Raw genomic sequence first — 23,833 nt, forward strand, 5'->3', positions numbered from 1 at the left:
TGCCTTGGAAATAACCCTGGTCATAACCTTTAACCTTGACTTTTACCCCTGGTCTCTCTTTGTGTCTTAGTTGGATGCAGACGACGCAGAACCTAAGTTTGATGAGAGGGAGGGACAGGATGAGTACACAGAGATGCACATGCCTGTATAATGATTGGTTGGGGCCAACGTGATGAACATCCTGCTGACCAATAGGCACCCAAGTCCTATACTCCAGGAAGTTGCTCCTAACCCACCAAATCCTTTGTTTGTTAACCTGATATTTTATAAACGCACCACTGATGGTTTGAACGGTTTTATTTGTATTTTATTGAATTATTTAGTTTTTAGAGTCCCAACTCCCAAATCATGTTTTTTTTTGGTCTGTTTTTACTATTTTGCTTTTCGGAAGGTGGATATATACTTCTAAATTGTTTTAGTCATCGTTACAATGTTGAATCGTGTTTTTATGTATCTTTAGGGTATTGTGGGGTTTGTTTTAATTTCAGGTGGGAGTTGGATTTGCTATGTGTCAAAGTAAAGGATTGGTGTCCACATAAAAGCTGCTGTTTGCCATTGTAGTGTAAACCCCCCCTGAGAAGCCTATATTCAGCGCCTATTCAAGACTTCTGGTGATAGCAGATATGAATTATTTCTGGTTTACAGTGTCTTCTGTTTGTTTCTGTGGTGGCGTTATCACATATGCTATGTGGCTATGCAAGTTGGTTATGATGATATACGGTCTGTTACAGTGTAATCAAGCACGCCAAAGAGTTCTGGTTGTGTCTCAGTAAGTTTGTTTTAGAATCGGGTACAGTGGGTAAGTGATTGAACGTTGTTGTCTTCTAGAGGACAGGGTCTGTTCAGGTGTGGTGGGGTGGGGGGGTGTTTACAGGGGTATGATACATTAAGAATAGACATCTGTTATACTGTTGTTTAAAGAGCAACTGCCCCTAAAAACCAACTTCTCATTTAGAAAACTTCCTATATGGCATCAGTATGAGTCAGAAACATTTATTCTACTGTCAAGATTTACTACAAAGTGTAAATAGGATCATTTTGGTCATGAAGTCAGTCTAGTGCAAAACTGAGTTTTGCAAGACTTGTGGTCATGACTGCATCACAATGTAAATGAATGTTGGGTTTGTTTCAATCCTGCTGGCAGCCCACAAGCAATCATCAATTCCGAGAGTAGCTGCACGTGACCCGGTCTTAATGCCTGTGGTAAATTTGGGCTGACTTTGGATATTCCTATGGGGCTAGTTAGGGACCATGGTAAATGACACAATGTATATGGGACATTATGTTAAAATTCCAATAGTTCCACATTTCAATGACTTAAAAACCTCAAACCAACTATAAATTGTAGAAATTCATATACAAATATTGAAAGCATTTAATGAGAACTAAAAGGTGTGCAACATTTACATTGTGTAATTTATTGACGGCCCCTAACTAGCCCCGGAGATAGGCTATCCAAAGTCAAACCAATTTTGTCACTGTCGCACACCAGCCAGCTGAAGCTAATTTGCTAAATAAGTCTTCCTACCTGTGAACACACACACACACGAGACACCCACATCAGACCACACCCCAAAACCAACTTGAGGTTTAAATTCAGTCTCGGCGGCTAGTATTTCTTACGGAACCTAATGTAAAATGAGGCCAAATTAGGAAGTGCAGTTACCCTTTAAAAGCAGCCCTCATTCAAACGGATTCATTACTTGCAATTGAATGAATACAGGCCTAGCAATAAAGTAGCACTACAGTACCCCTGGTGTATATTTGGGATGGTACATGGCGGAAGTCTTCATTTGGCAATCTTTGCCTCAGGAAGTTAACGTGTCCAAATGTTTTCCCCTTATCCTGTAGGACTGACAAACACTGTATATTTTTTGAAGAGCACATACTGAAAGTGACTTTCGACCCGACCCTTTGCTGCTTAGATCTCACCACTGTGCTTTTTCCAAACATGTTTTAAAGATGTTTGGTCCCATTACATAAATCGTCCATCATACCTGTATACACTACATACCACTTTTAAGTGAGTCACTTGATTTTCACTGCCATGCACTCCTACCGTAGTCATGTAGTCTTTACCTCTCCACCCATGTCTCTTGACTCCATTTAACTGTAGTAAATGCCTACTATGTATTTTGTATATGGAACCTTGTCTTGTTCCAGAGTATGATTATGGCCTTCCATGCTTTATCTACATATGACGACCAGCTATGTGATTGTGCCTGAAAGAGTTAAAGCGACATTCACTACAAAATCGGCGTGATCTGAAAGCACCAATGTGAAAATGCAATCAGTTATTAAACCAACTGAGCTATCCATCATCTTTGGGAGGGAAATCACATGACGTTTCAATTGTGTACTACAGTTTTGAGTATGATTATGACTTTAATGTACAGTCACCAAAAAGTCGGGAGACATTCTATTCCATACAAATTAAGGCATTTGTAAGTATGTATGCGCATCTATTTACTTAGGGCCCAGTAGGTACTCATGTCTATTAACCCAATAAGGCTAGTCCATTCATAACTGCTGTTTCCATCTTAAAATGTCACTGAATGTGTTGTAACAACACATGCAGCCATAATCAAAGTTATTGATATTATGTTTACTTTTTACCACATTAAAGTTAAACCACATGCAATACAGTTGTTTGCAAGTATTCCAAAAGTAACGCAGTAGGAACACTGTGTCTCGTTGAATCACTGCAAATGAAGAGCACTGGATGCCTTGTATGTGTTTGTTATCATGTGGTCCCCCCCCCCTAAATAAATTGCCTCTGTTGCAGATTTGCTAGCATCCAGAAATATGCTAAAATATTAACTCATGTTCTCTCACATTGTATTATTCTTTTTTTTTAATTTTTTTAACTGCAAATATTATAGCATTTTATATTTCAAATCTATTGTTGACATGCAGGGATGTAGAAATGAGATTGAGAAGTAAAGAAGAAATAAAATATATTATACAAGTATATCCATATATTTTCGTAGGACTCAATCATGGTTCAAGTGCTTTCGGGCTTTAGCTACATTGCAATATGTTAAAAATAAACAATCTTCCTTGCTCTAGCCTTGCCAAGTTTGTAGAATTAGAGCTTTAGCTGATTGTAAATGTTATTTTTTTTATATATATATGTACAAATAAATGAAGCTTAATAAACTGAAACAGATGTGTGTAAAAGTTGTTTTTTCTTTACAATTTTCAAGGCGGGCAGTAGGTAGCCTAGTGGTTAGAGCGTAGGGCCAGTAACTAAAAGGTTGTTGGATTGAATCCCTGAGCTGATAAGGTAAAAATTGGTTACTGTTTCCTGGTAGGCTGTCTTAACTGACTTGCCTAGTAAAAAAAGAAAAGACAGGATGTGTCTGTCCCTGTACAAAAGTGTTTGTAAAGGCAGATACCTGAACATTTAAAGTGGATATATGTATTTTATATTCATTTAACTAGGCAAGTCAGTTGAGGACAAATTCTTATTTACAATGACAGCCTACACCGGCCAACGCTGGGCCAATTGTACGCCGCCCTATGAGACTCCCAATCACGGACGGTTGTGATACAGCCTGTATATATAGGCTATACATTATGTATTGTACACATTCTTGTCATAACCATACATGATGTATCACCTAAACTCCCATAAAGGAAATGTGTATCAGTCACTGCTTGCATGTGAAAGTTTGAAATAAAAAGTATAATGAGTGCATGGCAAATAAAACGGGATGATCATAGAAAGAATAGGTTCATCATCTTTAATTACATTGCCTACTGCTGGGTACCGCTACATGTAGGCCTATAAATTGCTCAACAGTCACCAGCTCAGCTTTTTCACGTGACACACCACAGGCCACAGCCTATCCTGATAGGCCTACAGTTGTGCCGCGTTCATATAATGTCGGAAACTCGGAAATGTCTGAATTGCATACTCGTAGTATGATATAGATATATGATATAGGTACCTGCGTTTCCCACTTGGGAAGTATCAGAACCGACCAATTGGAAGCTCTGCGCTAATAACTGACTTTAATTTGAACTCAGAAGTCCCGAGTTTCCAACATGACATGAACGCGGCCTTATTATTACATTCCAGTTTCAAATAGATGAGGGATTGCAGTGAAGGGCCGTCTCCTCCTTTCCTCGTCTATTGGCCAGTTTCACTTAATTCCACAGCAGTGAAATGTGCGTGACGGCTGTGTTGTTAGCCCACATGAAAGGGAGACAGGGAAAAGTAATGTATGTCCGCGGCCTATTGTCATTTCAGATTATGGATAGGCATTAGCAAACAAGAGTTTAGATATTTGCAGGACACATTGCTTGCTAGTGCTACAGTAGAGCTACACTACCTGAACGTTTCATTTATTTCCTCATGCGTTTCGATTCCGAGCCTTGGATGAAACTAGTTATTGTCCATCCCTGGATCTCTCAAATCACACTGTAGTTCGTTTTCTGAGGCCCTGTAATTCCTGGAAACCTGTGGATAGGGTAGGCTAATCGGTTTAGCACTTCATGGACACTGCTAAAATGAAGGGGGTGGCGGATAAATGTCTAGCTAGAATTAAGTATATTATTTAATAATCTCTTGATAATCTCTATAAGAATGAAAGACAGTCATGAATTGTCTACACATTTTTAAATTGATAAATTGTGTAAACTAAATGCGCTATTCATTAAAGATAAATTACAGCATCACGACCAAGCTATTTCTTATGAAATACTGCCGTATGTTTTTAGTTTCAGCCTCCGCCTTTGTCTCCTTCTTTCTCGCATGTTTTTACTTGGAGTTCCTCCCCCTGCGGCGCTGGGCGGAGTTTCATACCGAACAAGACGCTCCTTTTGTCGGATCCGTTCCGACCTGACTCCCCGGGGTTTACGGCTGAAAAAACGACACTTAAAACAGCCCTAAAATAATTAAACACGAATACCTTGATTTGTAGTAACAACGCTGGTTTCTAACTACCACGAAAGGTGAGTGAAAAGTTGTGTTTTGATGGCGTTAAACGCGATTTTTAAGTCGTGTCTCCCCGAGTCTTTATAACATTCATGGCGGCTCTGCAGTGAGAGCTTTGGGGCGAAAGCAAGCAGATGCGTTCGCTCGCGTATCTGTTTTTCATCAAGTTCTAGCTTTATAAGCATTTCTGAACTTTTCACTTACTGCTTTTGGTAGTTATAGAACCACATTGACAGTTAAATGCAATCTCCTCCAAATTATAACATTTAAAAAACGACTTTTCACAAATTTACGATTTAGACTATGCTACAAAATGCACGTGCACTATACACATCCAGTCTGCTAATAGTGCATTGAGTCTACAGTGGTTTTCTTGTCAATTTACTTAGTGTAACATATAGAAAAATGTGTTTGGTAGCCAGTTTTCATGCCAGCGGAAGCTGCGTTTTGACTCCTGCCTGAATAAGGGCGCCATTACTGGGGTAGCAGGCAAAGAACGGTCGGTGTTCCCAAGACAAACTTAGAAGGCTGTAGCCTTGATTCAAAATAGAAAGACATTAAAATAGTAATGCCACGGCCCCTCGAAATATGTGAATGCAGTCTGATGAGCGTAGCATTTTATGTTTTCATAGTTTTAGGCTGTGAAATACTCACAGGATTGTTATCGGTAGATGTATAGATGGATGCGACAATTTTTTTAATGCAATGTAACGTTAGGCCTATTTTCTTTAAGTTTGCAATATCTGTTTTTCCCGAAGTTTGACCTTGTGAGCGGGCCACGATGACACTACACCGAGAAAGCGACGCCTCGGTCGGGTGCACAGCTGCGCCACAGCTTGGGGGAAGCGGGCGGGGGCAGGCGCGCATTTTCTGGCAGTTCGATTCAGCCCTCCGCCACGGAATGTTCACGCGTTCTATTCCCTTGTCTAGAACGCTCCCTTTATCCTATAAATTTAGGCCTATTATCTAGCCTAGGCTATTTTATGGGGTTTCGTATCACCCCATGTGGGAAAGGGGAAAATATCTTAATTTAAAAAAAATACGTAGGCTACATTTGTTGTTTGAGACAGTTGTGGATGTATTTATGTAGCCTTGTCAAGTAGCCTAGGCTAAGACTAATTGGATAAGGCACAACTGTCAGATTGTTCAGCGGCAGGAGTGGTGTTTTGACCGGTACCTGGTGACGTTTTGCGGCCGAGCGGTCCCCAATGTTGACACTTTTTTACAAATATGCACTCAAACCTGAAAACAAAAATGTTTGATTTAGGTCTAATCGTGTAACTTAATCATTGGGCTATGCCTTAACTATACGTAGGGTTTTAAGTTGCCTGGTGCAATATCTATCGACCGACACAGTCGCGGTTAGTTAGCCTATCTAGGCTATGCAGTTCAGGGGTATAGGCCTCATGAAAAGAAGCTGAAAAGGCCAACGGCTGCCGCGGAACTATGCGCCCCCGAAACTATGCGCCCCCGAGATGACTGAATCCCCTTTGCGTCCCACTTGGTACAGGGACCGTGCGTTTCTCAAATTATGCATTATTCATTTTCAGAACATACCGCAAAAATTAATAAAGTACGGTTGCATATAGCGCTCATTTGGACTATATTAGCCTACAGTAAATAGCCTATAGGCCTAGGCTATTATAAGCGCCTTGACGCGCTCCTGTCTACCGGGTGACAGGCGAGGGGTTGGCAGGCACACAGCACTTGCGTCTCACGTCCGGAGTCGAGACCGAGGCTTCGAATTTGGAAACGCCCGTGTTTGGATTGCTGGGCTCAGCACTAACTCACATTTTTAAAGATACTCTGTTCTAGGTTATTTCAACGCTTATTTTAAGCTGTAGCATTTTATCAATTGCTCAGTTGACAAGCGAACAACTTCAGCTTGCTCTCACCGCGCCATCACTTCGGTACGCTATCCAACACAGTGAAAGGTCAGCTGCGCTTGGCTCGCTTTGATAATAACGTTTCCGAAAAGCAGCAATCTCCAAACGAATTAATATGATGTATCCATTCGGCTGTCGTTCAAAAACAACACGATGAAACAATAAATGGATCGGTCCTCTCGGTAAATCGTATTGTGTGCCACTCTTTCCAGAAGTACACGATGTTCCCTCATATGGGGAAAGGATGGGTAGACTTGGGCGGAGCATCCGCATGACCGACTTTTCCTGTATCAGAAATACACGTGTCGCTATTTTGTGTTAAAAGTGTAGCTTTTGAAAACTTATTTAGCATAGGCTGTAGCTCAAAGACAATTATCTCCTTGCTATTTCCACTTTTAGCCATAGTTAATTTGTTTATAATAGGAGTTTTTTTTTTCTAAAGTCGGGACAGACAGGACCCTAAATATTTGATGCATTTGTGGTTGTCCAGAATCTCTAGAAAGCCGGGTCAGTTGAGCTGCCCACAGACGCTGCACCATGAACGGCAGCAGCAGTGTGTCCTCTGCCTCCCAGACCATCCAGATAAAAACAGAACCAGGTGGGGGTACATAACCAAAACCACCCCTTCATCAACCACAAGATGTAGTATTTCTTCTAATTTTGTGGATCCTTCCATTATGTGTGTCCCAATTGCATGTAAATGTCTGATTTCTTGGTGTATTCTTGCCCTTTAAAGTTGTATAGGTGGTAGCCTATGGGTTTCTCAGTCAGGATAATTGAGGTGTTAAATTCTGGTTGACTATTGAAAGATCAGTGTTTTTTTTGTCTGTTGACATTTTACTTAGATTTGTCTGACAGTTTATCTATTCTGGGGTCAGCTTGAGGTTGATTGTGTCTAATAAAAAAGGCTAAACAAAACAACACACCTGCTCTTTGATGTTGCTTGATGGATGTGTGTGCGGTTGTGTGATTGTCTATGCTCCAGTTGTGGATACATGGAGTAAGGAGGACTGCCTCACTCTTTTGGAGAGAATTCGGAGCCTGTTGCCTGATGGTGATGCCATGAAATACAAGACCACCGAGTCCCACTTTGACTGGGAGAAGGTCTGCTTCGGAGGCTTCACCGGCGACATGTGCAAACAGAAGTGGGCGAAGGTGTCCACCGAGGTTAGCCAATTACAAGTCACAATTTTAGCCAATCACAACAGCCGAAAAATCATTTTTCTGTTTTGAATCTGTGGAGGGAAGTGTCACAAATTACAGAAAGCAATGTCTGTAGCCTCTTTTTCTACTGGGAATATTTTACTGTTGCGAAATGAAACACGGCACCATGAAAAAAAAATGTTTACAACATAATTTCAGGTTAGGCCTTAATCCATTTAATACTATGTGTTCAGGTGCGGAAGTTTAGGACTATGACCGAGCTCATAGTTGATGCCATTGAGTTTGTGAAGAACCCTTACAAAGGGAAGAAATTGAAGGTAAGCAATCAGGTTTTACTTTGTACCCATGAAATGTCACAAAATGCTAGGGTTATACTTGTCAAGCTCACGTCTTCTACCATACAAATGACCATTGTTTTTTTGTTTTCCACCCTTTTAGACACACCCAGACTTCCCAAAGAAACCCCTTACACCGTATTTCCGGTTCTTCATGGAGAAGCGAGCCAAGTATGCCAAGATCCACCCGGAGATGAGCAACCTTGACCTCACCAAGATTCTGTCCAAGAAATACAAGGAACTCCCAGAAAAGAAAAAGGTGATGGTCAAGTCTACCATGCTGTTTCCTTATGCCTTTGGGATAATCTTTATTTAATTCAAAGGCAGAGCCCAAATCTGTACATAACATTACTGTATAGAAAACAGAGAGTGGTTTGTGACTAGACAACTACCTGAACCAATTACTTACTTTTCTTGCTTCTGAATTGATAGCTCTCTTCTTCAATTAAAATAATAAATCATTTAACCTTTTATTTAACTAGGCAAGTCAGTTAAGAACAAACTCTTATGTACAATGACGGCCTACTCCGGCCAAACCCGGATGACGCTGGGCCAATTGTGCGCCGCCCTATGGGACTCCCAATCACGGCCGGATGCGATACAGCCTGGATGTATCACATGGGAGTAATTCTGTTAGTTTTTCAGTTAATAACTAATTGAGTGAGGGTTATTCTCTGTTACCCAACAGCAAAAGTACATCACAGAGTTTCAGCGAGAGAAGGAGTCCTTTGAGAAAAATATGGCCCGATTCAAGTGAGTGGCATTTTCTGTCTCGTTGAAGCCAGCCTTCAGTGGCCAAATTAGCTTCATCTGCTGAATAACAAGCAACACTTTCCAAAAACTGACACATTTTCCTTGAAAAGAACCCAAGTGATCACTTTCCCTCTATCTGTTGGTTGAAAGGGTATACCACCCATATACAGCTGCCTTAACGTCTTTGCTCTTGTTACCCAGAGAGGACTACCCGGAGTTGATAGAAGAAAGAAAGAAGTCGGACCTCCCTGAGAAGCCCAAGACGCCCCAGCAGCTGTGGTACAACCACGAGAAGAAGACATACATGAAGCTCCACCCTGATGTGAGTTGTGTGCAGTGGAACCCGCCCCGCCAAGTCTGGGATTTCACAAAATGAAACTGTCAAGTGTTGTGCTTCCTTGAATTTACCCTAAAAAAAGAAAATGTCCCCTTTTGGAATTCTTTGTGGTGAATGATGAATGCCATTCCTTTCTCTGGGGTTACCAGGTGAGCCAGAAGGAGCTGAAGGAAGCTCTGAGGAGACAGTGGTCCCAGCTGTCAGACAAGAAGAGACTTAAGTGGATCAGCAAGGCCCTGGAGCTGCAGAAAGACTATGCGGTAAGAGGTTTGGTGTGAAGGGGTGCCGGAGTTCAGAGGATTCGTACATTTTCAAAAGGATAGCGCCTCAAGACACAACTCGGTAATCCTATACAATTCTCCCCCCCCCCCCCCCCCCCTGGTAGAAGAAACAAGCAAATTTGCCACTTTGTATGTGATATACACTGCCTAGAGAGTAAGGCTGTGTTTACAAGTTTCATTAATTGGTCTTTTGTTCAATCAGATCAGCTCTGAAAAAGATCTGATGTGATTGGTCAAAAGACCAATTATTGGAAAGTAGATCAGAATTGGTCTGCCTGTGTAAACGCAGCCTTGCAAGCACATTCTAAATAAATAGTATTTCATACCCTTTTTGTGGAAGTACCGCACAATCAAAAACTTTTTTTTTTTTTAAATTAAAGGCTTGATGAGGAGAAAATGTCTAAATTTTTTATTGTCACCCAAAAAGTTTGAATCCATGGTTATCTCTACAGGGTTGTATGAGAGTCTACCAAGAGGCCCATCCAGACGCTGAAGAGCACGTCAAGTCCGTCCTCACCAAAGCCGAGCGGCAGCTCAAGGACAAGTTCGACGGCAGGCCAACCAAACCACCGCCGTAAGTTGCTTGATCGGAGTCGCACAATATTCTTTCAATAAAATAATATAAGTGGAGAGGGACTGAGGTGGGGCTCACACCCCCATGATCATCATGTGATCTAGTATCAGCAGAGATACCAGACTTTGGCACAGCCTCTTGACAGTTCTGAAAAGACCAAAGGGTATTTTGGCCCTTAGGCATTTTGTTTCTCAGAGATTTATGGATTGGAGATCCTTATGCAAACAGTAGCTCTTGGTTTCTCAGTGACAACATCTGTTGAGTTTTTTTTTAAAGATCTTTGTCGTTGAACTCTATAGCGCTGAACTAGGTTCTTGGCTTTTCGGTCTTCAGGAACGGTTACTCCCTATACTGTGCCGAGCTGATGGTGAACATGAAGGATGTTCCCAGTACGGAGCGTATGGTGCTGTGCAGTAAGCAGTGGAAGGTGATGACGCAGAAGGAGAAGGACATGTTTCAGAAACGCTGCGAGCAGGTCAGTCTTGTTCAGCTCCGTTCAAAGGGGGAAATGCAATGAATCACCAGTATTTTCTCTATGTCGTAGACCGGCCCAGCACAGCATCCTTAATAGGCGCTTTAATTATTTTGGCCTCTATAGGTTTCAATATGTAATGTGAAGGTTTGAAAGGGTTTTGGTTTGGTGAGCCATGATGAAAGTTTTTTATTTTTGTCATTCATTAATCGTATCAATGCTCTTTCACCCCTGTGCTGGTGTGTCTCACTACAGAAAAAGAAGCAGTACGAAATTGACCTACAGAGGTTTCTCGAGGTAAGTAGAACGGAATATACCCATAGTACTGTAGTACATATCACACTACACATTCTTGGCTGACCTGAGTTTTAGTAGTGGAAGTCTGGCAGCCTACATGTCGGTTCTCTTTCTCCAGAGTCTCCCGGAGGAGGAGAGGGACCGGGTGATGACGGAGGAGAAGCTGGGGGGCTCGCGGCTGGGCATGGGGGGTGTTGGCAGCCCTCACAGATCCAAGTCCCCGTCCGCCAAGGTGGGTCTCACAAAACTACAACAGGTATGTCACCACCCTTTCAGCCACAAGGTGGGCTTTCTGTTAGGTTACAGTGAAGCTGGGCTATGGCTTTCTGTTAGGTTACAGTGAAGCTGGGCTATGGCTTTCTGTTAGGTAGGGCTGTGGTAGTTGTGAAATTTTGTCAGCCGGTGATTGTCAAGCAAATAACTGCCAGTCTCAAGGTAATTGACCATTTAATTAACATAAACACATTTAGCACCTCCTGGCTTCCATACAAGCCACAGGTGCAGACCTTTGGAACGTCTACATTTTTAAAAGTCTAATAAATAAATGTAATATAGCCTACCCCATCACAATAAATCCACTATTTATTTTAGACAGGTCTAAAGAAATGTAGTCAATTAGCATACTCTGAGTTGTCCTTATGTTAGGCCCTGATCTGGCTATGCCATATGGCTGTGGGCTACACTAGTTCATTTAGCATGCAAGATTTGCTTAGAATTCCATGGAATTATTTTATAGTATGAAGAATACTATTGAACATAAAGTAAAGTAGAAACTATATTTTCTCCAAACTATTTCAGAGGGAGTGCACACACGTGTGCTATTTTGTTGAGCGGTTAAAGAAACAGGTCCTCCTATATGCTTAATTTAGAGTTATTTATGCAACTTCAGTTGTGATATGTTTTGATTTTCTTGCACAGGCTGCACACATTTCATCAGTCTCTCATTAAAAATTTCACAAGCGCTTGATAATGCCTCGAATTTCGCGGCAGCATCCCCCTAGTGTGGTCGTAATGCCCTCTAAAATCCATGCCTTTTGTGGCCGTTGTGCTGCATGATGCGATTCTAATGACGATTTAAAAAAAAAAAAAAGTTGCATGAAAGGCATATGCTGGGTATCATTCACAAGCGATAATATTGTCACCCATCAGACTATTCTTCATTTAATCTGGTCTTTACATAAACTTAATGTGTGAAATTAGTTTTGATTTAGGTGCATGATAATGGTCCATTCTGTCTCAGAACCGGGGCAGGAGAAAAAAATACATGTAATCGTTGCACTTAAATAGCGAATTTCTGTGGTTCATTTTCATCCCAGCCAGGTAGGCTACACTCCTGTTGTAAAACAAAGTGATGTGCTTAATATTAGGATAGTTGATAAAAAAATATTGTAGGTCTAGCCTATAGAAAGCTGATGGGGTACTCCTCTTTTTAAGAGGCCATCAAAACTCTGTTTTCTCACGCAATTGCATAGCCTATAGAAATGTTGTGCAACATGAGCTCATGGGCTCTCATGAAGTGTTTAATTCGATTTTCGATTGCATTGATGTCAGAGTGATTAGAGGGACAATAGAGTGCTGAGTACCAGGCAGTTAGAAAGTTTGGTAGGCTACTAATGACAATCAGCAGCTTGGAGAAGCCTAATTACCGTGACTAAACGGCCACGTGAAATTTGACTGCGGTCACGACTGGTGACAGCCGCTGTGGCGGTAATACAGTCACCGTAACAGCCCTACTGTTAGGTTACAGTGAAGATGGGCTATGTCTTTCTGTACACCTTCACTGTAACCTATGACTTGCTAAGCTACAGTGAAAATTTGGCACCTGGTCAGTCACTGGGAAGGTTTTCTAACTATTTCATATGTTTGGGTCAACATCACATTTTATTGGTCAGATTTAGCAGATGTTATTGTGGGTGTAGTAGATGTTTGAGCTATGTCACCTGTTAAGATTTTACGTTTTAAAGGTATACTAGGTACACAATGTATATGCCACCTGCGTTGACACCAGGTCTGTCTCTGTATGGGATTCCTTCAGGAGCGCTGCTGTCGCGAAGCTGAGCAAGGGCACTGGGCGCACTCCGGCCTGACGGCGAAAGAGAAGCGCAACGGCAAGAAGAGGACCAAACTCCCTGAGACACCCAAGACTGCCGAGGAGATGTGGCAACAAGGCGTCGTAGGAGACTACCTGGCCAAGTTCAGGGTGAGAAAGAGGGAACTATTATGATTTTATCTTAATTAATATAGGGCCATATTCATTTTTATAGTTCTCTATCTGGTTTTAGTGTTTCACATTTAGATTGAAGTAGTTGTTTTCTAACAACTCAACAAAACCATATATTCTTGTACAAACACTGTGTACTGTGGCGGGTCAAATTAAATTGGCTCGTGGGCCAGTTGTGGCGCGCAGACCACCGGTTGAAGTCCCATGCTGTACAGCATCTAGGAATGCACTTTTTAATCCGTACAGTACTAAAGTGAAAAATAAAAAACGTATGTGTTCCATGTCTTCTGGTTACAGAGTGACCGTAAGAAGACCCAGAATGCCATGGAGTCAGCCTGGAAGGCCATGGAGAAGAAGGAGAAGATCCCTTGGATCAAAAAGGCGGCTGAAGACCAGAAGCGATACGAGGTTCAGTACCGGCCCGTGGTCAGTGACCAGACGTTTTGACCGCTGTCTTCTCCAGTTGTGCTGAAGAAATGTCAAAATGTTGGTCGCCCTCCCCACCTTCTGCTCCTCCCCATTCCTGTGTCCCCCACCCTCCTCCAAGCCACCTCCTCCCCATTCCTTCCTGCCCCCTACCCTCCTCCCCATTCCTCCCAATTCCTACCCTCCTCCCGCCCCCTACCCTCTTCCAAGCCACCTCTCCTCCCCATTCCTACCCTCCTCCCCATTCCTACCCTCCTCCAAGCCACCTCTCCTTCCCGCCCCCTACCCTCTTCCAAGCCACCCCTCTTCCCCATCCCTCCACGTAAAAAATCATCTGTCCTCGGTTGCAACACTCACTACCGTGTTCTAAACTGCCTCTGGAAGCAACGTCAGCACAAGAAGTGTTCATTGGGAGCTTCATGAAATGGGTTTTCATGGCGACGCAGCCGCACGCACACACGCCTAAGATCACCATGTGCAATGCCAAGAGTCGGCTGGGGTGGTGTAAAGCTCGCTGCCATTGGACTCTGGAGCAGTGGATACGCCTTCTCTGGAGTGATGAATCATGCTTCACCATCTGGCAGTCCGACGGACTAATCTGGGTTTGGCGGATGCCAGGAGAACGCTACCTACCCCAATGCATAGTGCCAACTGTAAAGTTTGGTGAAGGAGGAATAATGGTCTGGGGCTGTTTTTTCATGGTTTGTGCTAGGCCCCTTAGCGCCAGTGAAGGGAAATCTTAACAATACAGCATACAATGACATTCTAGATGATTCTGTGCATCCAACTTTTTGGCAACAGTTTGGGGAAGGCCCTTTCCTGTTTCAGCATGACAATGCCCCCGTGCACAAACGAGGTCCATACAGAAATGGTTTGTCGAGATCGGCGTAGAAAAACTTGACTGGCCTGCACAGAGTCCTGACCTCAACCCCATCGAACACCTTTGGGATGAATTGGAATGCCGACTGCGAGCCAGGCCTAATCGCCTGACCTCACTAATGCTCTTGTGGCTGAATGGAAGCAAGTCCCCACAACAATGTTCCAACATCTAGTGGAAAGCCTTCCCAGAAGAGCGGAGGCTGTTATAGCAGCAAAGAGGGGGGGAGGGGGGCGGCAATGCCATATTAATGCCCATGGAATGAGATGTTTGAGCAGGTGTCCACATACTTTCGGTCATGTAGTGTGTGTGTGTTCGGTGTTGGAATATGTAATGTGTGTGTGTGTGTGTGTATATATAATGAGGATCCAATCAACAGTCCCTGTGTTTTTGATGTGTGTAATTTTCATGAGCCATATACCATTACCCATATGTTTTGACATGGGTTAAATATGGCAAGTACTTCCAAATACTTGATCGTCACTTGATTTAAATTTGTCCCTATAAAATGGAATCCTTTTGAAAGTATTTGACATGTACAGTACACCCAGGTCTGATGCGTTGTTGTTGTGTGTGGGGAACTGTACTTGTCCTGCAGAGGGAATTGTTAGAGATGAGAACAGCCCAGGCAGGAGCAGGCCAGAGGAAACCCAAGTTTGAAGGGGAGCCCAGGAAGCCACCTGTGTGAGTAACTACACAATGACCCTGGAGTGTTATCGATGTTACTGGTCTATTTTTGTCATATGGCGTCTTTGTTTATCCTGGCCCATATTATTTATTTATCTTTTCACTTTTCTCCATCCTATTATCTACGTCTCTGCGCCCCCCCCCTCCCCCTCCAAATGTCCTCTGCTTTACACTGCCCTAAATGTCCTCTGCTTTACACTGCCCCAAATGTCCTCTGCTTTACACTGCCCCAAATGTCCTCTGCTTTACACCGCCCCAAATGTCCTCTGCTTTACACCGCCCCAAATGTCCTCTGCTTTACACCGCCCCAAATGTCCTCTGCTTTACACCGCCCCAAATGTCCTCTGCTTTACACCGCCCCAAATGTCCTCTGCTTTCCTTTGCTCATTTTTCATGTATTTGTTCACCACCTTAAATCGGACACGTTAAGCCTAGAAGATCCTAGGCTATTTACTACTACCGTTTGTGTTGCTGACTGTTAGTATGAATGTGTACATTTTATTTAGATGGGCCTATGCCATTAGTTTGCTCATGGCTTGCAGTTTTATATTGACTGCTATGTGGGTATAATTAAACCTCTGTCTCTGTGTGTGCAGGAGCGGCTACCAGATGTTCTCCCAGGAGCTGCTGACCAACGGCGAGCTGAATCACTTCAGCCTGAAGGAGCGGATGGTGGAGATCGGCAAGCGCTGGCACAAGCTCAGCCAGAGTCACAAGGACAAGTACAAGAAGTTGGTGGAGGAACTGCAGATTGAGTACAAGGCCGAGCTGGAGGCCTGGGTCAAGGTAAGGGCCATAGGTAAAATAATTTATTTCTTAGGCATCTTTCTGAAATGTGGACACCCAAATGTGGCTTGCCTCAAAATAATCAAATAAACATTTAAAATATCAAACGCGTCACAGAAGGAGACAGTGGTACACAAGGCGCGTACTCCGAACCTATGCATTGTATTCGTTAAAAAAAGCATTAAATAGTTAAATAATAGATACAATGTTAGCGACAGCACCTTTTGGAAGAAATCAGTCTTGTAATTTCTTCCCCCTTTGTCTGTCCCCTTCAGTCTCTCTCTCCCCAGGAGCGAGCGATTTATAAAGAGTTCTCCACCACGGTGAGTTTCACGCTGTCAAATACGCATGGTGTTGTGTTCTTGACACTGACTCAACGCAGCACTTCATATTACAATGCCCTTCACACTCATGCTATATGTTTTATTCTACATTCACATTCCATGGCTATAGGTACTCTTTTCTCTGTAGCTGGAGTTCTTAAAACCTGACACCAAATACATTTGTCAATTTAAATTGGCTTTATCTGACTTTGTAGCCTGATATGACTGCCTTAGTGAATATCTGTATTCACAAGCTGGCATCCAGCATAACTGCATATAAACTCAGCAAAAAAAAAAGAAACGTCCTCTCACTGTCAACTGCGTTTATTTTCAGAAAAGTTAACACGTGTATGAACATAACAAGATTCAACAACTGAGACATAACCTGAACAAGTTCCACGGACATGTGACTAACAGAAATTGAATAATGTGTCCCTGAACAAAGGGGGGGGGGGGTCAAAATCAAAAGTAACAGTCATTATCTGGTGTGGCCACCAGCTGCATTAAGTATTGCAGTTCATCTCCTCATGGACTGCACCAGATTTGCCAGTTATTGCTGTGAGATGTTACCCCACTCTTCCACAAAAGGCATCTGCTAGTTCCTGGACATTTCTGGGGGGAATGGCCCTAGCCCTCACCCTCTGATCCAACAGGTCCCAGATGTGCTCAATGGGATTGAGATCCGGGCTCTTGACTGTCCAAGGCAGAACACTGACATTCCTGTCTTGCAGGAAATGACACACAGAACGAGCAGTATGGCTGGTGGCATTGTCATGCTGGAGGGTCATGTCAGGATGAGCCTGCAGGAAGGGTACCACATGAGGTAGGAGGATGTCTTCCCTGTAACGCACAGCGTTGAGATTGTCTGCAATGACAACAAGCTCAGTCCGATGATGCTGTGACACACCGCCCCAGACCATGATGGACCCTCCACCTCCAAATCGATCCCGCTCCAGAGTACAGGCCTTGGTGTAAAGCTCATTCCTTCGACGATAAACGCAAATCCGACCATCACCCCTGGTGAGACAAAACCGCGACTCGTCAGTGAAGAGCACTTTTTTCCAGTACTGTCTGGTGCAGCGACGGTGGGTTTGTGCCCATAGGCGACGTTGTTGCCGGTGATGTCTGGTGAGGACCTGCCTTACAACAGACCTACAAGCCCTCAGTCCAGCCTCTCTCAGCCTATTGCGCACAGTCTGAGCACTGAGGGAGGGATTGTGCGTTCCTGGTGTAACTCGGGCAGTTGTTGTTGCCATCCTGTACCTGTCCTGCTCTGATGTACCGATCCTGTACAGCTGTTGTTACACGTGGTCTGCCACTGCGAGGACGATCAGCAGTCCGTCCTGTAGCACGGTCTTAGGCGTCTCACAGTACAGACATTGCAATTTATTGCCCTGGCCACATCTGCAGTCCTCATGCCTCCTTGCAGCATGCCTAAGGCACGTTCACGCAGATGAGCAGGGACCCTGGGCAGCTTTCTTTTGGTGTTTTTCAGAGTCAGTAGAAAGGCATCTTTAGTGTCCTAAGTTTTTATAACTGTGACCTTAATTGCCTACCGTCAGTAAGCTGTTAGTGTCTTAACGACCGTTCCACAGGTGCATGTTCATTAATTGTTTATGGTTCATTGAACAAGCATGGGAAACAGTGTTTAAACCCTTTACAATGAAGATATGTGGATTTTTACAAATTATCTTTGAAAGACAGGGTCCTGAAAAAGGGATGTTTCTTTTTTTGCTGCGTTTACATGGAAACAGAACATCATCCTATTAACATCTAGCTACTAATCATCAATGCTTTGAGCTTGAAACTTGATTGTGTGCTTGTCTTATACCCCTCCATCTTTCCTGCCCATTATCCCTCCCTCATTCCCTCTCCACCTCACCCCTTCATGCAGAAACGGCGGAGCACCACCAAGGCGCGGGGGGGCCCGGGGGCTAAGGTTCGCGTGACTGCAGTGAAGGGGAAGGCGGTAGGTGCCAGAGCCGCAGCAGCAGGGGTCGGGGGGGGCAAGCGGGCCATGGCGTACCGGGCCAAGGTAACCGTGCCGTTCTCGCCGGACTGCTTCCCTCTCTCACACACAGACACACACACACTAATGCACTCTGATTTTGAAGTGGTGGCATGGATGTGGGCGCTGTGTGTGTGGTCCTGACATTTTTACGGTGATTTTACGTCTTAACGTGCTTATGTTCGTTTTAACCTGTTATGTCCGGGTGGTTGTCTTATGTGTATTCCATGTGCTGTTGTAAGCAAGGGTTGGAACCGGTTCATGGAAAATAATGAAATAATTTGAGGAACAGAACCGAAAGTAATCTATCCTGTTCCGGAACAAAACTGTTATTTTAAAAGCACAGTTAATAACATTAGTTGACGTTCCGGGAGAAGAATGGATTCACTTTATCAATGCTAGTTAAGGATACTATAGTTATCACGTTTCACATTGGATTTATTAACTACAAAAAAGTAAGATGCTTTTAATTCTAGTCCTGCTCTGCACACACACAAGCTTGTTAGTTAGCGAACGTTTGCTCTGGTCCAACGTTAAACCAACTTTGAATGTCTTTGAACTTCCAAGTTCCTCCATAGAAGCCACTCCTCCGTAGGTATAATTCTGTGGGCCTAATTCAGATAATGCACGTCATAACAACAAGATGCCTAGCGCTTCATGCCCAGCGCTCTCCCTTACACAAGCCAACTCTCTGAAGTTAAAAGACATTCAAAGTTCCTCCATAGAAGCCGCTCCTCCGTAGGTATAATATAACAAGATACCTAGCGCTTCAAGGCAGCACAATGTGTTTGTCTTTCATTGTGATTAAACCATGCTGTTACGGCAAAATGCTATTTCCCGACTTTCCTATACCGATTTTTAAATCGCATACCCGCTCCACAGCAAGCAGCTCTGTCCTCACTGATTGGTGAAGTAATTTAATGTCAGTTTGAAATGTACATATCAATCTATACTTACAGTACCAGTCAAAAGTTTTTCTTTACTATTTTCTACGTTGTAGAATAATAGTGACGACATCAACTATGAAATAACACATATGGAATCATGTAGTAACAAAGTGTTAAACAAATCTAAATATACTTGAGATATTTAAGTAATCAAAGTAGCCACCCTTTGCCTTGATGACAGCTTTGCATTCTCTCAACCACCTTCACCTGGAATGCTTTTCCAACAGTCTTGAAGGAGTTCCCACATATGCTGAGCACTTGTTGGCTGCTTTTCCTTCACTCTGCGGTCCAAACCATCTTTATTGGGTTGAGGTTGGGTGATTATGGAGGCAGGTCATCTGATGCAGCACTCATCACTGTCCTTCTCAGTCAAATGCCCCAAGCAAGTCTCTTCTTCTTATTGGTGTCCTTTTAGTAGTGGTTTATTTGCAGCAATTTGACCATAATATGGACTGTTCTTGTCGTAATATGGACTTGGTCTTTTACCAGATAGAGCCATCGTCTGTATACCACCCCTACCTTGTCACAACACAACTGATTGGCTCAAACGCATTAAGAAGAAAATAAATTCCACAAATTAAGGCACACCTGTTAATTGAAATGCATTCCTGGTGACTACCTCATGAAGCTGGTTGAGAGAATGCAAAGTTGGCAAAGGGTGGCTGCTTTGAAGAATCTCAAATATATTTTCCATATGTGTTATTTCATAGTTTTGATGTCTTGACTATTATTCTACAATGTAGAAAATAGTAAATGAAAAACCTTTGCATGAGTAGGTGTGACTGGTACTGAATGTATATTACGATTTTCCGATTTCGAACGGGTTCAGAACTTTATTTTGCTGATTGGAAGAGTGGAATGGAATAATAGTTCTCGTTCAGAACTTTATTTTGCTGGTTGGAACGGAATGAGAAACATAATGGTTCTCGTTCAGAACGATTGGAGAATGAAGGTTCCAACCTCTGGTTATGTAGCGCCTTCAGAAAGTATTCAGACCCCTTGACTTCATCCGCATTTTGTTACTTTACAGCCTTATTGTAAAATGGATTGAATAGTTTCCCCTACCCCTCCCTCAGTCTACACACAATAATGACAAAGCAAGTTATTTTTGCTAATTTATTAACCACCCTGGAAATATGACATTTACTAAAGTATTCAGACCCTTTAGTCAGTACTTTGTTGACGCAGTGATTACAGCCTTGAGTCTTCTTGGGTATGATGCTACAAGCTTGGCACACCTGTATTTGGAGAGTTTCTCCCATTTCTTCTCTGCAGATCCCCGCAAGCTCTGTCAGGTTGAATGGGGAGCGTTGTTGCTCAGCTATTTTCAGGTCTCTCCAGAGATGTTTGATCGGGTTCAAGTCCAGGCTCTGGCTGGGCCAATCAAGGACTTTCAGCCACTCCTGCGTTGTATTGACTGTGTGCTTAGGGTTGTCCTGTTGGAAGGTGAATCTTCGCCCCAGAAGTCCTGAGTGCTCGGGAGCAGGTTTTCATCAAGGAATCCTCTGTATCCCATCTTTCCCTTGATCCTGTCTCCCAGTCCCTACCGCTGAGGAGGCCTGATTGGCGGAGTGCTGCAGAGATGGTTGTCCTTCTGAAAGGTTATCCCATCTCCACAGAGGAACTCTAGAGCAGGTTCACCTCCCTGACCAAGGCCCTTCTCCCTCGATTGCTCAGTTTGGCCAGGCGGCCAGCTCTAGGAAGAGTCTTGGTGGTTCCTGACTTATTCCTTTTGATAATGATGGTCGTTCTATTCTTAGGGACCTTCAATGCTGCAAAACAATTACGGTACCCTTCACTACATCTGTGCCTCGACACAATCCTGTCTCGGAGCTCTACGGACAATTCCTTCGACCTCATGGCTTGGTTTTTGCTCTGAGATGCACTGTCAACTGCAGACAGGTGTGCCTTTCCAAATCATGTTTAATCAATTGAATTGACCACAGGTGGACTCCAATCAAGTTGTAGAAATGGAATGAATGGAAACGGGATGCACCTGAGCTCAATTTCGAGTCTCATAGTAAAGGGACTGTATACTTATGTAAATAAGGTATGTTTTTTTTATTTAATACATTTGCGAACGTTTGCTCTCATCTTCTACATAAAAATGTGGGCTGAAACATTTCTAAACCTGTTTTCGCTTTGTCATTATTGGGTATTGTGTGTAGATTGAGGGGATTAAAAAAAATCTATTTTAGAATAAGGCTGTAACGTAACAATGTAGGGAAGGGGTCTGAACACTTTCCGAATGCACAACGTTCTGTAAACGGGTGAGTCTGCAGTAGAGGCGTGACCCTGTGCTCTACAGCAGGATACGTCCGACTCAGACGACGATGACAAGACGGACTCGTCAGACTCTGACGACGATGAAGAATCATCCGGCAGCTCCGACAGCGAAGATGATGTGAGTTTTCCAAGCCAGGGGTCATCCGCACTATGCTTTAGTGTAGACTTGGGTCAAATACATTAAGCTTAATTTACCTCCAGTGTACATCTGATCAGTTCCATTGTACTGGGCAAACCACATCAAAAGCTGCACAAGTATTTGACCCAGCTGTTGTCCTGTCCCTGTCCTCTAGAATGTCCCAGCTGTTGTCCTGTCCCTGTCCTCTAGAATGACCCAGCTGTTATCTTGTCCTCTAGAATGACCCAGCTGTTCTCCTGTCTCTGTCCTCTAGAATGTCCCAGCTGTTGTCATGTCCCTGTCCTCTAGAATGACCCAGCTGTTGCCCTGTCCTCTACAATGACCCAGCTGTTCTGTCTCTGTTCTCTAGAATGACCCAGCTGTTCTGTCTCTGTCCTCTAGAATGACCCAGCTGTTCTGTCTCTGTCCTCTAGAATGACCCAGCTGTTCTGTCTCTGTCCTCTAGAATGACCCAGCTGTTCTCTAGAATGACCCAGCTGTTCTGTCTCTGTCCTCTAGAATGACCCAGCTGTTCTGTCTCTGTTCTCTAGAATGACCCAGCTGTTCTGTCTCTGTTCTCTAGAATGACCCAGCTGTTCTGTCTCTGTTCTCTAGAATGACCCAGCTGTTCTGTCTCTGTTCTCTAGAATGACCCAGCTGTTCTGTCTCTGTTCTCTAGAATGACCCAGCTGTTCTGTCTCTGTTCTCTAGAATGACCCAGCTGTTCTGTCCCTGTTCTCTAGAATGACCCAGCTGTTCTCTAGAATGACCCAGCTGTTCTCTAGAATGACCCAGCTGTTCTGTCTCTGTTCTCTAGAATGACCCAGCTGTTCTGTCTCTGTTCTCTAGAATGACCCAGCTGTTCTGTCTCTGTTCTCTAGAATGACCCAGCTGTTCTGTCTCTGTTCTCTAGAATGACCCAGCTGTTCTGTCTCTGTTCTCTAGAATGACCCAGCTGTTCTGTCTCTGTTCTCTAGAATGACCCAGCTGTTCTGTCTCTGTTCTCTAGAATGACCCAGCTGTTCTGTCCCTGTTCTCTAGAATGACCCAGCTGTTCTCTAGAATGACCCAGCTGTTCTGTCTCTGTTCTCTAGAATGACCCAGCTGTTCTCTCTGTTCTCTAGAATGACGATGACCATGATGACGACGACCAATCGGAGGGCTCCAGCAGCTCTTCCTCAGAGGACAGCAGTGACTCAGACACAGACTAGCCCCCCCCCCCCAAAAGAGGAGGGTCTGTGCGGGACACGCTTCCTCGTGAGTCAGGAGCAGTCATGGTGGCGTCATCAAAACGCTTGCACGTTGGCTCCTCCCACCTCTTTGTCACAAGGAGAAATGAGAGACAGAGAATAAATAAACGGAGGAGTCTTGCTCCACCTCCAGTTGTTGACCCGGAGGACTTTTATTCAAACGGGACGAGGTCTCTTTTACAGGGCTTTGTTACGTGTTCAAAAATATAATTTTTTTTGCCTTTATATAGGTGTTATTATGAACTTGTTGCAACATTTTCATTCTTTTTTAAACTTTGAGAAAGACATTTTAAACTTAAGCCGATGAGTTTTTTTTTTTGAACAAGTCTGACTTGGAGGGGCATATTGAGGAGTTTGCCGTTTTTTTGTCCATGGGTCTCTGACAGTCCGTGCAGAGGGGAGGACCGTTGCTGCTTTCCCTCCATTGAAACATCTGGTCAAACCCTCCAATAAAATGCACTTTTTTCTCTTGTATTCTGTGTGATTTCAATCATTTTGATTTATTTTGTACTGGATATCATTTAAATGTAAGAGAGAGGTATGCTCAGCTCTGTCACTTATGGTTTGTTAGGCTGCCATTTTGGCGGTCTATTTCATATTTTTATGAAGGGATGATCCACTCAGAATACAGCCATTTTTTTTTCTCAATGACCTTGGCTGTAATCAATTCCCCAATAGCTGTATGTATTTTGCTTAAAGTTTAGCAACGTATTCCTTTCTGAAGAATGTGTCTGCATAAGATTTGAGGTCTCTATTGCAGGTAAGGCCACTTCTGAATTCTGTCAGTGATTTCACTCCAACAGCTTTCCATTTTCAAGACTTTATACAAATCAAATTTAAATGATAATTTTGTTGTCTTTGTG

At 43.4% G+C, this 23,833-nt stretch overlaps 2 protein-coding genes across 8 annotated transcripts in view; both read left to right on the forward strand.

Annotated features, from left to right (window-relative positions):
• Positions 1–3,165, forward strand: part of LOC139560273 (anion exchange protein 2-like) — a 55,455-nt gene extending 52,290 nt beyond the window's left edge. For both annotated transcript variants that reach the window (XM_071376905.1, XM_071376904.1), the window contains one exon: positions 71–3,165. In XM_071376905.1, the coding sequence (XP_071233006.1) occupies positions 71–151 (81 nt within the window). In that variant the 3' untranslated portion in view covers positions 152–3,165. The remainder of the gene's footprint in view (positions 1–70) is intronic.
• A 938-nt stretch (positions 3,166–4,103) lies between these two features.
• Positions 4,104–23,444, forward strand: LOC139560275 (nucleolar transcription factor 1-A-like). Of its 6 annotated transcripts, none has more exons than XM_071376910.1 (20): positions 4,104–4,227; positions 7,319–7,426; positions 7,814–7,995; positions 8,226–8,309; positions 8,431–8,586; positions 9,016–9,080; positions 9,282–9,402; positions 9,567–9,677; positions 10,151–10,272; positions 10,606–10,747; positions 11,000–11,041; positions 11,160–11,297; positions 13,077–13,241; positions 13,560–13,688; positions 15,164–15,249; positions 15,849–16,038; positions 16,314–16,361; positions 18,256–18,396; positions 21,625–21,720; positions 22,845–23,444. In XM_071376910.1, the coding sequence occupies exons 2-20, from the start codon at positions 7,366–7,368 to the stop codon at positions 22,929–22,931; spliced, it is 2,166 nt and encodes a 721-aa protein (XP_071233011.1). In that variant the 5' UTR covers positions 4,104–4,227; positions 7,319–7,365; the 3' UTR covers positions 22,932–23,444. The 6 variants fall into 6 exon arrangements, with proteins under 6 accessions (XP_071233011.1, XP_071233009.1, XP_071233008.1 ...); XM_071376908.1 differs by having other exon boundaries at positions 4,201–4,476; XM_071376907.1 differs by lacking the exon at positions 4,104–4,227 and adding an exon at positions 4,485–4,959.
• The last annotated feature ends 389 nt before the right edge of the window (positions 23,445–23,833 follow it).

The sequence above is a fragment of the Salvelinus alpinus genome, chromosome 30 (assembly GCF_045679555.1).
Source record: "Salvelinus alpinus chromosome 30, SLU_Salpinus.1, whole genome shotgun sequence".
NCBI lineage: Eukaryota > Metazoa > Chordata > Actinopteri > Salmoniformes > Salmonidae > Salvelinus > Salvelinus alpinus.

What these genes read in the sequence shown, in the direction of transcription:
- LOC139560275 (XM_071376910.1), top strand. Translation starts at nt 7,366, where the DNA reads ATGAACGGCAGCAGCAGTGTGTCCTCTGCCTCCCAGACCATCCAGATA. An exon ending in GAGCCCAGGAAGCCACCTGT is followed by an intron (nt 15,250 to 15,848) that starts GTGAGTAACTAC and finishes CTGTGTGTGCAG; the next exon opens with GAGCGGCTACCAGATGTTCT. An exon ending in ATAAAGAGTTCTCCACCACG is followed by an intron (nt 16,362 to 18,255) that starts GTGAGTTTCACG and finishes CCCTTCATGCAG; the next exon opens with AAACGGCGGAGCACCACCAA.